Genomic DNA, 14,910 nt, shown 5'->3' with positions numbered 1-14,910 from the left:
AAACACTCCACAGTTACACATTTAAAACACAAATCAAAGAATCCTGATTAAATTTACATGCACATTATGAAAAACAAGTGCATGTTGTGCCTCGAGAATTCTCAGTTTGGATTTGAAAACGCTAAATGAAATGTTTATTTAATGTAACTGCTGCTGTATTTATAAAGAACGTGACCATGAGTCTAGAATCTTGATTACAAGGTGCAATATTCCGCAGTAGGAGCAAAAGGACTAGAGCTGAAAATAACACCAACATTTTGCCACATTTAGCTTCAAACTATGTTTAAAAAAAAAAAGTGTCCAAGACCAATATTTGTTAACTGATACATATTCTAACAGTTATTTTTTTTGGGTACTTCCGGTTACCAGCCATGTTAATTTGCATATGAACTAAATATTTCACCCAGAACATAAATATTTTTGATATTTAGATGTAGGATTATGTTTAACATGTAGGTGTAGCATTGCATATTTAGATATAACTGTTTAATATTATGTATAAGTTAACAAATGTGGAAAAAAGTTGATGTTATTTTCAGCTTGAGTCACAGCTGTGGACGTCTGGTAATGAAAACCTCGTTTTGAGTGGATGTTTATTATTAACCAGGTGTGGTAAGAAAAACAGTCATTTCAACGACATGAAAAGTTATGATAAATGTAAACTCACATGAAGCAGGTGATTTTCCCCCTTTGACTTCCGTTCAAACTGGCTTTCAAAATAAGAGCTACTGACGTCGACTTATGCTTTATCCCTTTTGCCATAACGCTTAACAATAAAACGATAGTTCGCAGTCGTGATTGTAGTCAAATAAAACACAAGTTTTAAGTTGTTGTTTATTTGTGTTCGTAGGTTCATTGGAAGTACTGTCACTTCGCACATGCGCAGAACAAATCGGGGAACAAGGCCCGTTAGCAGCGTTAGCTCGGTGTGGACAGTAAAACACGGTGGTTTGTTCGCGTGTCGTAGGTCAAGTATTCTGGTTGTTGACGAAGCAGCGATGTCTCCGCTTCAGTTTTTGAGGAATTTAATCTTCGATCGACTAACTGCCGCTGCCGCCGAAGAAATATTCGCACACGTAGAAAGAATTATCGTCGAGTACGAGGCAGAGGTGGATCGCCAGCGCAGACTGTTGGAGATCGTTTATAAACCTCGAATAAAGTTAAAGCGGATAGGTGTGTACAAGCACACTGGTGAAGATCGTGTCTCGTTTTGTTCGCCTCCCTTTGTCGCTTATCTGTATTTTATGTGTCGTTTCAACGCCATTTTCTCCTGAGTTTTGTTGTAAAGTTCGCTCTTTTGTGCGAGTCATCGTTCTCTCCGGCCGTTCAAAATTAACTTCCGCTTTTACCGGAAATGACGGAAAAATAATAATAAACTTTATCTATAAAGCACTTTTCTGAACAAGTATTACAAGTATAAATAAGTGCTTGATAACTGATTTGACTACGAGTCAGTTTTATGAGTTGAAGGCAAATATCTACACATTACTGTGTTATCACACCACAGAAGCAGGGGAGCTTACAATGACAGGCCACTGGAAATCGCAGGGGTAGTGTAGAGTTAATAGTCCAGTCAGTCACTTTTATAGAAGCAAACATCACATAATGAATTGAGCAAATAAAAATAACCACTGACCACCAGCTCCTCTCTGCTGTAGCTGAGAGTCAAGATCAGACAACAGTCCACATGAGGAATGTTACAGGTGAAAAGACCCACATGTGCAACATTTGTAAGAAATGCTTTGCAAGTAGAAAAAAATTGATAAGACACAAAAGAACTCACACATATGGGAAGCCATATTCTTGTGAAGCATGTGGAAAGGGTTTTCGATCCAGTTCAGATTTGATGATCCACCAAAGAATTCACACAGGTGAGAAGCCCCATATTTGTAATATTTGTAAGAAAAGCTTTGCGCGTAAAGAAACCTTGATTAGACATAGGAGAATTCACACAGGTGAGAAGCCGTATTCTTGTGAAACATGTGGAAAGTCTTATCGTCACGCATCAAATTTTATCATCCACAGAAGGACTCACACTGGCGAGAAGCCGTATTCTTGTGAAGCATGTGGAATGTGTTTTCGTTGCAGTTCAGATTTGACGATCCACAAAAGAACTCACACAGGTGAGAAGCCGTATGCTTGCCACAGTTGTAAGAAATGTTTTGCACGTAGAGATACCTTGATGAACCACATGAGAACTCACAGGTGAGAAGAAGCCAATCTTGCGCCTGAAGACCTCCCACGGCTGAGTGGACATGGCCTGAACAGAAATGCCTCTGCACGCTTTTATGTAAGTTGTGCTAACTTAACCAGCACTTAATTGACTGTTTCATCATGGAAAAGGAATCAGCAAACACCAGTGGCATTTTTTGTTTTCCCTGCCTCCTCTTTCAGATGCCGGACACCAAACAAGCCTGGATTCTGGTATAACAGACTTCAAACATTTCTCTGAAAGAGCTAAAAAAAACACAGACAAGGACACATACGGACAGTGCTATGCGAACAAAAGAATGATCGAGAAGTTTGCATGTTTAAAGGAGAGACGGGCAAAATTCACACACAAAATAAATGCCTGAAAAGTGAAAACTTTTTGTTGTGTATTTTTATTTTCATTAAAGTCAGTCAGTCATCATCTACCGCTTTATCCTCCGTCAGAGGGTCGGGGGGGTGCTGTGCCAATCTCAGCTACATCGGGCGATAGGCGGGGTACACCCTGGACGGTTCGCCAGTCCATCGCAGGGCCACACACAGATAGAGACAAACAACCATTCACTCTCCCACTCACTCCTATGGTCAATTTAGAGTGTCCAATTTACCTATCCCCACATTGCATGTTTTTGGACTGTGGAAGGAAGCCGGAGAACCCGGAGAGAACCCACGCTCACACGGGGAGAACATTCAAACTCCATGCAGAAAGGCCCTTGTTCCAACCGGGGCTCGAACACGGGTCTTCTCGCTGCAAGGCGAGAGTGCTAACCACTACACCACTGTGTGACCCCATTTTCATTAAAGTGAATCTTTTAAAATAATGGTATCAGGCATGAGAATGGTGCTTTGGCATGCCCTAGTGGTGATATGAGGTAACTGCATATCACCACTGGTTATAAAACTGTTATAAAACTGACATGCCGATTTTTATCCTTCTTGTATGATTGTCCTGATCATTAAAACCTGTATTTCAATAAAAAAACATTTATTGTTGTATCTTTTTTTCTTCTTCAAATAAATAAAAGTTATTGTCACAGGTATTGTGTGCCAATTTTATACACCGCCTGTTGAATTAATTCACAGATTATTGTTGTCATTCTGTCATTTTTCATTCCTGTAAGAACTGCTTTGTGTGTAGAGATAGTTTTGATCCACATGAGAACTCACACAGGTGAGAAAAAAACAAACAGACACCACTGCAGCGCCTGTTGAAAGTCACAGTATGAGTATCAGTGTCGTAGTCTGTTCACCCAGCCCTGTTTTCTGTTGCTTTGCCGTAAATCCATTCCACTTTAGGGCTGAGCGATACGGCTGAAAAGCATCACGATATAACAGGGCTTGGCCATGGCAGCCCACCATGATTATTTATACGATATGTGGAGACACATGACATATCAGAGGATATATGCACACATTGTGTTTCAAAAATTTAGATAAACTGCAGTAGCCTACGCGGAAGAGAGTAACCATGATAAAAAAAAAGGTGATCAGTGTTTAACAAACAACTGGAAATCATAATATCAAATGTCTTTTCAGTATTAATGTTTTTTTTTGTCAAATGTCGCAAATAAACCAGAAATATTCATATTTAGGAAACTGCAAAATCACAAAGCTTGTATTAATTGTTACAAAAAAACAACCTCTAAAACCGATGAATCGATTATCAAAACAGTTAACAATTATTATTATTATTATTATTATTATTATTAATAATAATAGTAATAATAATAATAATAATAATAATAATAATAACAATAATAATAATGATACATTTAATTTAAAAGCGCCTTTCAGGTCACTCAAGGACACTTAACAAACAAAATGAATTAAAATCACACAATTAGATAAAACCAAAAAACATAAAATCAACACAATAAAATAGGGAAGTGACGAAAGCAGGGAGGTTAGAGGGAACAGGTGAGTTTTGAGTCTTGATTTGAAAAGGTGGAGAGAGCCACAGTTACGGAGGTCAGGTTGTAGTATGTTCCAGAGCTGAGGAGCAGAGTGACTGAAGGCTCTGCCCCCCATAGTGCTGAGGCGGGCAGGGGCACAGAGAGGTGGATGGAGGAGGAGGATCTGAGGGCACGAGTGGGGGTGATGACGTGTAGGAGGTCAGACAGGTAGGGAGGGGCAAGGTTGTGGATGGCCTTGTATGTGTACAGGAGGAGTTTGTAGTTGATGCAGTGTTTTACAGGGAGCCAGTGGAGGTGCTGTAGGATGGGGGTGATGTGGTGGTGTGAGGGGGTCTTTGTGATGATACGGGCGGCTGAGTTTTGGACCAGTTGGAGTTTATGGAGAGACTTTTGAGGGAGGCTGAAGAGGAGAGAATTGCAGTAATCAAGACGGGAGATGACGAGGCTGTGAACAAGGTCGGCGGTGGAGTGGGGGTTAGGGAGGGGCGGAGTCTGTTGATGTTACGGAGATGAAAATAAGCAGTGCAGGTAGTGATGTTGATGTGTGAGTGAAAGGAGAGTGTGCTGTCGAGGATGACACCCAGACTCTTTAACTGAGGGGAGGGGGAAACTGAGGAGCTGTCAATGGTTAGAAAGAAGCTGTTAGCTTAAGAAAGGTTGGATTTAGTGCCGAGGAGGAGGATTTCAGTTTTATTGCAGTTTAATTTAAGAAAGTTTGAAGTGAACCAGGTTTTTAATTCGGTGAGGGAGGGGGGTGGTAGTGTGGAATTTGGTTTGCAAGAAAGGGTGTCATCCGTGAAGCAGTGGAACTGGATATTGAATTTACGGAGGATGTGGCCAAGGGGGAGGAGATAGATGATGAACAGAAGGGGCCCCAGGACAGATCCCTGGGGCCCACCTGTAGTGACTGGGGAGGGTTTTGAGGTGAAAGATTTGAGCTGTACAAACGGCCTGTGAGGTAAGAGTGGAATTAATTTAGTCATCGATTAACAATTGAAAAATTGTTGCAGCTCTACTGGTTACTTACTAATAATTAATCATTCATTTCGGCAAAGAAAAGTTTCACTAATATTACATGATAATAATTACTGTAAAACTATATAAACTTTATGGCAAGCTCAAATAACACTGTAAGTTGGACATCAACTCTATTCATAGCATATATTATGAGTGCACATGTCCGCGGCGAGGTCCAGGCGGGGGTTCACTGTAAACCACCTTCGCCCTGAGCCCTTCCAAGCCGATCTAGAGTCGGTCACGGTGCAGCACCAGTGGAGGAAATTTCATGTCAAACTTATGTGTGACACTGTTGTATAATGAAGTCGGCATCAATTCATGGAAAAAACAGTTGAAAAGTTGAAATATGGAGATTAAAGGTTTCTGCCCAACAGTTATCTCCAATACTTATTGACCTAAATGGATTTGTTAAAAGACTATACTTATTTTTTTTTTTTTTTTTTTAAAAAACAACCTAAAACTGACTAAAACTTTTTGGAGTTTTCGTCGACTAAAATTGGACTAAAACTATCACATAGAAATGACTGAAACGTGACTAAAACTCATAAGCGTTTTAGTCCAAAAGACTAAAACTAAGACTAAATCTAGAATGGCAGCCAAAAACAACACTGCACAGTTCACCATCCAGAGAAACATGCAGACTACTGGAGAAAACTGCTGAACAGTCCAGACCAGGAGCTGAGCTGCTGAGTGTTGAATACCAGAAAATGGAAGAGAGGTGATGCTTGTCCATGAAAATAAACGTCTTTACCACGACAGCACAGTTTCTCTTACTGCAAATTTTATTGGTCTTTGTATATTTGACTACTTATTAAACTATTCAATTTAATCAATACATTTAATTAGCTTACAACATTTATCTTATTTGCTCTGTTTACATAGCAACGCTGACACCTATTGGTGATTTACTGGTACTACTGCCTTAACAATGACACTAGCAATGGATAAGATAAGGATCATTTAATAGAACCTTGTAGTAATGTATAAATACAGTAAAAAAATAGACTGTTTAATATATGACACATGACTTATTTTGGCATACAAAGAACCAACTCGTAACCAAAGACTACGCTATGTAAAATGTGAATTAACTTTTATTTGTAACTTTGGTAAGTTTCAGATTTCAATTCATAAATGATGGAGGGGCCCCAAAAAATACAGTCTGCCTAGTATAGTCCATTTATTTAATCCGGCTCTGCATAGGTGTGAGTGTGAGAGTGAATGGTTGTTTGTCTCTGTGTGTGTGTGTGTGTGTGTGTGTGTGTGTGTGGCACTGCGATGGACTGGCGAACTGTCCTGGGTGTACCCCGCCTATCGCCCGACTGGCACAGCACCCCCCGCGACCCTCTGGTGGAGGATAAAGCGGTAGATGATGGATGGATAATATAAGGTTTTTGTTCCCTTTTTCCTGTTGTGCGGCAGTTCAACCTTCCAGACCACGAGGTGGCGGTAGCTTGGCCAGTGGCCACTTAAAACTCAAAGAACAGGAAACGGAAACAGCGCGTCGAGTTAGCGCTGTTAGCTCGGTCTGTTGCTACGAAAATACAACGACACTACGGCTTTTTTTTCGAACGAAGCGGCGATGTCTTCGCTTCGTTGTTTGAGAGAGTTGATTAGCGAGCGACTAACTGCTGCCGCTGAAGAAATATTCACACACGTAGAGAATATAATCGTCGAGTACAAGGAAGAGGTGGATCGTCAGCGAAAACTGTTGGAGATCGTTAGTAAACCTCGATTGAGGCTACAGCGGATAGGTCTGTACAACCACAGTGATCTTATTAATCGATACTAACACGTCAATGTGACTCAAGTGGGACGTAGGTGTCGTACATTAAGAACGATTTTCACAGATTCTAAATGCCGCGATCGATAACCTTTTGAAGTGAACCGTATTTGAAACACAAGCGAGGCGTGTTTTTGAATCACAGTGATGTAGACAACAAGCTACAATCTAAGTTTGATCAAAAAGAAGCTGGAGAACAGCCGAAAAAATATATTCAAAACATATTGAATAACTCACTCCTCAATTACTGCGGTCAAGTGAGCCGTCCTTCGTTTAAAAAAGTAAAAAAAGGACAACTTTGATGCTTAATTTCTCAAAAATTCTACAGTAAAAATGTTTGATAATGACTGAGTATTCTGCCTTTTTCTGAGTAAAAAAATGACAACTTTGCTGCTTAATTTCTCAAAAATGGTGGAAGGAACTCCCCATCGACATCCGGACAGCAGAAAGCCTCCACATCTTCCGCCGCCGACTAAAAACACATTTCTTCCGACTCTACCTCGACTAAGACGACAAAATAAATAAATAAATAACACTTGCTTATACATCGCACTTATGACTACCACTTTATAGTTTGCCTTACTTGAAGCTCTTACTTACTTCTAGCTCTTGTTTGTACCCAAATGTTTAAATGCACTTATTGTAAGTCGCTTTGGATAAAAGCGTCTGCTAAATGACATGTAATGTAAAAAAAATTATACAGTGAAAATGTTTGATAATAAGTGAGGGAGTAGTCACAATTTCCTGAAGTCAATCGTACCAACCACTGTCAGAAATGCCAAAGTGATGATATTGTACACAGTAAAAATTTAGTTTTCTGCCTTTTTCTGAGAAAAAAAGAGACAACTTTGAGGATTAATTTCTCAAAATGTATACAGTAAAATTGTTTGATAATGAGTGAGGGAGTAGTCAGCATGCTCCTGAGATCAATTGTGTTTACCATTGTCAGAACTTATGGGCCAATGTGTTGTTATTGTACAGTAAAAATCTAAATAAATGAGGGAAAATATTTAGTTCAATAGCTTCTGGACAATGTGACCCAATGTCTTAAAATCAGCATGATTGATTGCACCTGTATTAGTAATGTCTTATTTTGAAAACCAGAAGTGATCTCGCTCGGTATCAAACTAGCGCTGATTCTCAGCCGACTCCCAGCATTCACCGTAAGTTCAACTGCACGGGCACACTTAAAAACGAATGACGGCTCACTTGACCGCAGTCCTCATTTGTTGTGTACGGAAGTGCATTGCATTCATTTGGGGAAAAAAAACCCTCACTGCACAATTTTTCACTGTGGTCAAGCCAGCCGTGGTTAGTGTTTGCCTGGTCAAATCAGCCGCACATGTTTTTAGTGCGCGAATCTCCTAACATTTACGGTAATTGTAATGAAACAGCAATGAAGAGCTGGGAGTGACTGGGAGTAGTTCAAGATTCATGCTGCCGGACTGAGCAGCATCCAGCTGAACCCCCGGAGAGCAACAACCTGGCGTGACAACAACATGGCTTTACAGAAGTTTTTTTTTTTTTTACTTTAACTTTGCTTACACACCGAAACAGAGCATTCCGCCAGAAAACTCACGAGGAAGAAACGAAGAGAAAACTAGAAAGTAGTAAACTAAGTACTTCCAGACTACCTGCATGCATGATATGAAGTACTTTTACTGTGTACTTTTTGAGTAATCCTTAACAGAGACAAGATCAAGTCTATTTTATCCAACTTCGACATGGAATAAAGAACTTATTTTCAATAAGTAGTCCAAGATTCAAACGCTGCTGAACTTAGTTCTTCCCAGACTACTCGCATTCATAATATGATATATATAGTACATAGTACTTTTACTTTTACTAGTAATCCTCTGTCAAAATCCTTCATATCTACTTCATTTTCTGCATGCAAGTTCGGTGGTATATGAATCTTGGACCATTTATGGAAAATAAGTTCTTTATTCCAGGTCAAGGTTGTGTAAAATAGACTTAATCTTGTCCGCTGGTCAGGATTTTGACAGAGGATTACTAAAAAGGTATGTAGCAACCGAACGGCCAATAACGCAATAATTTAAATGTAATAAAACCAATAACGTAATAAATTTTTGCCAATAACGTTATTGTCTGGTTATTACGTTATTGGCCTTGCATTAAAAAAAAACTTTGATAATGTAATAACTGAGCCAATAATGTAATAACTCAGGTATCACTTTATTTTATTTTCAATTTCTGGAGAGAAAGTGTCACACTTAGCCTTAATATTGCATCTTGCAACAGATATCCGACCCTATAGATACCCCTCCACCCTCAAACCCCCCTTACAGGAGGCCTAAAGGAGCAATTAGGAATCAATTTAGATTTATATGTCACTCTTAGTGTTCCATTATAGTACCCTGTGTATCCAACTCTGTGACCATACACACGCTTTGACGGGGTAGTACGTTGCAGTTTTCAGTATGGTATTGCAATTCACCGCCAGAGCGCTAGTGGCTGTGGGAATGAGTCGTTAACTGACCAATGACAGCTCTGTGGTCTCCATTGGTCTCAGTTGCCTCGACAGATGTTAACATTTTTTGGAGGCACACGTCGCGCTTATGGATGTATTCTGCCTTGAAGACAATTTTGTCATGGTGGCCACTCCCGGTACTGCAACAAAAAATACTCATGCGGCCCAAAAAGCAATTTTCCCATTGACCACAATAGTAAAAGAGACGCCAATTGAATTGTTCACAGGACACCTGGAGACATGGACACAGGCATGTATAGATCGTTATATTCTATATTTTTAATTCATGGAGTTTCATATTTAAAAAACCTTCCTAAAGGCCATAAAAAGCCAAGAATAAACTTATTTCCCACAGTGACGTCACAGCTGTGTACAAGCACAGCAAAGCGCGGTCATGTGGCGTCTCGGGAACAGAGCTACTGTCAGGGAAACGTACGATGTGAACCTTTTATGAGAAATGTGACTAAATGGAGGCAATTAGGAGTTTTCTTTTACAACAAAATAGGTTTTAGTTGTTTATTCGTTGCTCATTAGCATTTATTTTCAAACCTGTTATCGATGTATTAAGGAGCTGCTGTGTGGATTCGTACTGACATCGTGAACACGGGGCAGATGACGGTGTGGACTGTGGAGCTGTGACTATGTGATGCACTGAGACCTGCGCTCACTTCACCACTGATGTCTTATCGTCACTATCTGTTCATAAAGTTACTGATAAATGTGATGAACACATGAATTAGAGTGAAAGAATCTGGAGTTATAAAATTAAGTTTAACACATTGTTATTGTTCCTAATAATATGATTGTGAGTCTGCATGTTTTCTGGCCAGACTTTATCTTAATATTTTATGATTATTATATTTACCATAATTGTAATTATAATGATAAGTTAGCTTTATATGTAAACCACCTACAACAACAGTTAAAAATGTGAACTTCAAAATTTTAATCAAAATATAGCAACAAAAAAAAATAGCAATGAGAACAAAATCATATTCATGGTTAATATTCAATGGAATTGTTTTTTTAATCATCATAAACAACACATATAAACTCATAGCTACGGTCAATTAAATGAACCATTAAATTGCAATTACCTCAATATACTTTTCAGTTCACTGAATTCACTATCGTTGGATTTGACATTAATTTACAAATCCATGGTTTAAAGCCCGAAGCAAACGTGCAATCGGTATTCATGAAATTCGCCTGCGCAAGTCAGTAGTGTACTCCCATCATGCCTTTCGCTGTTTAAGGACGCGCCAAGCAAGTCGAGAACGACGGCTCGTTCACATAGCCGAAAGGCCTTATGGGAGTAACACTACTGCAGAGGGAATGACAGATAAATCCAAATTGATTCCTAATTTCTCCTTTAGGCCTCCTGTAAGGGGGGTTTGAGGGTGGAGGGGTATCTATAAGGTCGGATATCTGTTGCAAGATGCAATATTAAGGCTAAGTGTGACACTTTCTCTCCAGAAATTGAAAATAAAATAAAGTGATACCTCAGTTATTACATTATTGGCTCAGTTATTACATCATCAAAGGATTTTCTTAATGCAAGGCCAATAACGTAATAACCAGACAATAAAGTTATTGGCAAAAATGTATTACGTTATTGGCCGTTATTACGTTTTTTATTACGTTGCTACATACCTTTTGAGTAATCCTCTGTCAAAATCCTGACCAGAGGACAAGATTAAGTCTATTTTACCCAACCTTGACCTGGAATAAAGAACTTATTTTCCATAAGTGGTCCAAGATTCATATACCACCGAACTTAGTACTTACTAGACTACTTGCATGCGGAATATGAAGTAGATATGAAGGATTTTAGCAGAGGATTACTCAAAATGTACAGAGTAAAAGTACTATGTACTATATATATCATATTATGAATGTGAGTAGTCTGGGAAGAACTAAATTCAGTAGCGTTTGAATCTTGGACTACTTATTGAAAATAAGTTCTTTATTCCATGTCAAAGTTGTACAAAATAGACTTGATCTTGTCTCTGTTAAGGATGACTCAAAAAGTACACAGTAAAAGTACTTCATATTATGAATGCAGGTAGTCTACAGAGTACTTTGTTCAGTGGTATATCACAGTCACTCCCAGCTCTTCATCGCTGTTTCATTACGATTACCGTAAACGTTAGTAGATTTGCGCACTTTTTCTGTCTCGTGTTTTTTCCTGTTTTTCTGAGTAATTCTTTTCCTCTTTTTCTGAGTTATTTTTTTCTGTTTTTCAGAGTAATTTTTTCCCCTCTTTTTCATGCTAATTTTATTATTTATCCCCTTTGGCCCTAATAAAAAACAAACAAACAAACCAGAACAATTACTATAGACAGAAAAGTAAGCTTTAGAATTGAATCATAAAAACTTTAATCACAGTTGTGTAACCGGTTCCTTGTGTCCGTCTCTGTGTCTGCAGAGCTTCCACTGAAAGATGTTCTTCAGGAGGAGGAGGTTTTCACTGAGCAGCAGCTCTGTAACCAGGAGTGGAACTCAAGTCTGGACCCAGAGGAACCAGAGTCTCTACCGATCAAAGAGGAAGAGGAAGAAATCTGCACCAGTCAGGAGCAGGAGCAGCTTGAACTGAAGCAGGAGGCTAATACCTTTATGTTGACTCCTGATAGTAAAGAAAGTGATCACATGGAACAAGAACCACACACTGACCACCAGCTCCTCTCTGGTATAGCTGAGAGTCAAGATCAGACAGTCCACATGAGTAAAAATACAGTTAAAAAGCCCCATATGTGCAACATTTGTAAGAAATCCTTTGCTGGTAAAGGTAGCTTGAATATCCACAAGAGAACTCACACAGGTGAGAGGCCATTTTCTTGTGAAACATGTGGGAAGTGTTTTCGACAAATAACTCATTTGGTTATCCACAAAAAAACTCACACAGGTGAAAAGCCCTATATTTGCAACGTTTGTAAGAAATGCTTTTCGCGTAAATACTGCTTGAATGTCCACATGAGAACTCACACAGGCGAGAAGCCATTTTCCTGTGAAGCGTGTGGAAAATGTTTTCAATCTGCACTAACTTTGGTGCTTCACAAAAGAATTCACACAGGTGAAAAGCCACATACTTGTGAAACATGTGGAAAGTGTTTTCGACAAAGTTCGGAGTTGATAATCCACCAAAGTATTCACACAGGGGAGAAGCCTTATTCTTGTGGAACCTGTGGAAAGTCTTTTAAACGCTGTTCAGATTTGACAATCCACATGAGAACTCACACGGGTGAGAAGCCATATTCTTGTGCAATATGTGGAAAGTCTTATCGACATATTTCACACTTGATAACCCACAGAAGAACTCACACAGGTGAGAAGCCCTATGTTTGCCACATTTGTAAGAATTGTTTTGCACGTAGAGATACCTTGAGGAGACACATAAGAACTCACAGGTGTGAAGTACCGAAATGAAAAAAACACATGTTGGTCAATCATTGTAGGCTCTGCTAAAATCAAAATTGATTTTGAGTGTCATCAGTATTTTAAAGGCATGATAAAATGTGCCAAATGTAATTTCATTGTCTTGGCCATTGTCTTTCACACAGGTGAAAAGCCCTACATTTGCAACGTTTGTAAGAAATGCTTTTTGCGTAAATACGGTTTGAATGTCCACATGAGAACTCACACAGACGAGAAGCCATTTTGTGAAGCATGTGGAAAGTGTTTTCGATCTGCACTTAAAGAATTCACACAGGTGAGAAGCCACGTAGTTGTGAAATATGTGGAAAGAGTTTTCGACAAAGTTTGGCTTTGATAATCCACAAAAAAACTCACACCAATGAGAAGCCCCATATGTGCAACATTTGTAAGAAATTCTACATGCTCAAAAATACCCTGAAGGTCCACATGAGAACTCAACACAGGTGAGAGACCATATACCACTTCAGCATCTGCTGAAGGTAATTTGGTAATGTGAGACTCCAATAATTATCATCATTAGCATCAAGATGAGTTTTATGAAAAACCACACAGGAACTGCCGAGTGAAGAATCAACTGCAAACTGCAGTATTTGTAGGAAACCAATGGTTTAAGAAACCCTTGAAGCAAAAATTTCCCTCTAAGACGTCACATTATCTGTGTTTATTATTGATCTTTGCATTTTATTAATCTAGCCCATTTTTTGTTTTGTCCTGTATATGATGATTGTCTTTTTTTTTTTTTTTTTTACTCATGAGCCCGATTTACTTTCTGTTTGGGACCTTGACCTTTTAAGGCCCCAGGTCTCTGCCTCCATAGAAAACGATGTGCTCTGAACATGTGATGCCTGACAGAGGGAAGGAAAGGAAAGGAAAGGGAAATCATTTTTATTGTCATGATCATACAACTGAAATTGTACAACGAAGGGAGGAAACTCACACAGACACGGGGGAGAACATACAAACTCCACACTGACAGGCCACGACTCACCACTGTGCCACTACTTTAAGCTTAATTACTCACATATTCTTATAACCAGACCTGGTGTTAAATATTAACAGCCATAACTTACAATAAGACCCAAACTAGGTGCCTTCAAAGGTTCCCTCCCTAGATACCAAGGCGCCAGACATCTGGACCGGATACAACAAAGTCTTTCAACTTAACTCATCACTGACTCAAGAGGTTCCACCGTTGGTAATTGTCAAAATCTCCATAACAATTAGCGCAATAATTTTAAAAGGTGGAGCTAAATGATTTTTTTTTTTAAATTTGGCCGATGCTGAGTTCTGATTATCCAGTAGATAGAGTGTGTGATTGGGATTTTCTGAATTCTATATGCACAAAAATAACCTCACAACCGCAGAGCAGACAAAGCTCTGCGCCCATCATGTGATCCCTTGCTTGGACCGAAGGTTGGGAACCATGGAAGAAACCATTGAGGCAAAAACGTCACACAGAGAAGACGTCGCAGTATTTGTTTATTGATCATCAGCATTGTTTTTACATTTCAGTAAAGTAGCCCTTTTATTTTTATTTTATCCTTTTTACATTACGGTTGTTCTTATCTTCTGAAGAGTTTTTATGTCAAACATGTATTGCTGTTTTTTTTTAAAGTTTTGACTTCCTGTGCTCCTTTTTTACATCACCTGTGATATGATGAGGAATAAAAATATTTATACATGGATTATGATTGTTATTTAAAGTCTTTATTCTATATTGTGACAGCTTGTTCTTTTGATTCAAAGCTTTTATGTGTGCTCGGACCCTATTGAAACTGAAGGCATTCTTATTTTTCCTTGAAATTAATCATGTTTTTCAGGGGCCTGAACACGGCCCAAAACTCACGGAATTTTGTGACCGCATCAGACCTGGTGAAGATTTTACGTCTGAAAGTGGTTCGTAAAGGGGCCGTCAAACATTGGAAGTGGGAGTGGCTAAAAACTGACACACCCCTCCTTTTATTAGGGCATCTGTTGTTAGGTTTAACTTTCATGAGCGAAAGTTGGTTCAGGTTTATTAGGTTGGGATGTCAAAAAAGTCAATCAGGGCCTGTGGGGCTGCC

The 14,910-nt window shown here is 39.1% G+C and overlaps 2 protein-coding genes across 2 annotated transcripts; both read left to right on the top strand.

Moving 5' to 3' along the window:
- Positions 1-783: 783 nt before the first annotated feature.
- On the top strand, positions 784-3,125 carry LOC131443566 (gastrula zinc finger protein XlCGF71.1-like). Its single transcript, XM_058613265.1, has 2 exons — positions 784-2,290; positions 2,395-3,125. The coding sequence occupies exon 1, from the start codon at positions 1,688-1,690 to the stop codon at positions 2,207-2,209; it is 522 nt and encodes a 173-aa protein (XP_058469248.1). The 5' UTR covers positions 784-1,687; the 3' UTR covers positions 2,210-2,290; positions 2,395-3,125.
- Positions 3,126-6,647: 3,522 nt separating this feature from the next.
- LOC131443554 (gastrula zinc finger protein XlCGF17.1-like) lies at positions 6,648-14,532 on the top strand. The gene is made up of 2 exons (XM_058613248.1): positions 6,648-6,892; positions 11,841-14,532. Exons 1-2 carry the CDS (start codon positions 6,721-6,723, stop codon positions 12,836-12,838), a joined length of 1,170 nt encoding a protein of 389 aa, XP_058469231.1. The 5' UTR covers positions 6,648-6,720; the 3' UTR covers positions 12,839-14,532.
- The last annotated feature ends 378 nt before the right edge of the window (positions 14,533-14,910 follow it).

This window comes from Solea solea, chromosome 17 (genome assembly GCF_958295425.1).
Source record: "Solea solea chromosome 17, fSolSol10.1, whole genome shotgun sequence".
NCBI lineage: Eukaryota > Metazoa > Chordata > Actinopteri > Pleuronectiformes > Soleidae > Solea > Solea solea.
Note: the sequence above shows the minus strand (reverse complement) of the source record. Positions and strands in the feature narration are given on the sequence as shown.

Excerpts from the sequence above, each read along its gene's own strand:
- LOC131443554 (XM_058613248.1), top strand. The coding sequence starts at position 6,721 with ATGTCTTCGCTTCGTTGTTTGAGAGAGTTGATTAGCGAGCGACTAACT. Across the intron at positions 6,893-11,840 it reads ATTGAGGCTACAGCGGATAG|AGCTTCCACTGAAAGATGTT; the intron begins GTCTGTACAACC and ends CTGTGTCTGCAG.
- LOC131443566 (XM_058613265.1), top strand. The coding sequence starts at position 1,688 with ATGAGGAATGTTACAGGTGAAAAGACCCACATGTGCAACATTTGTAAG.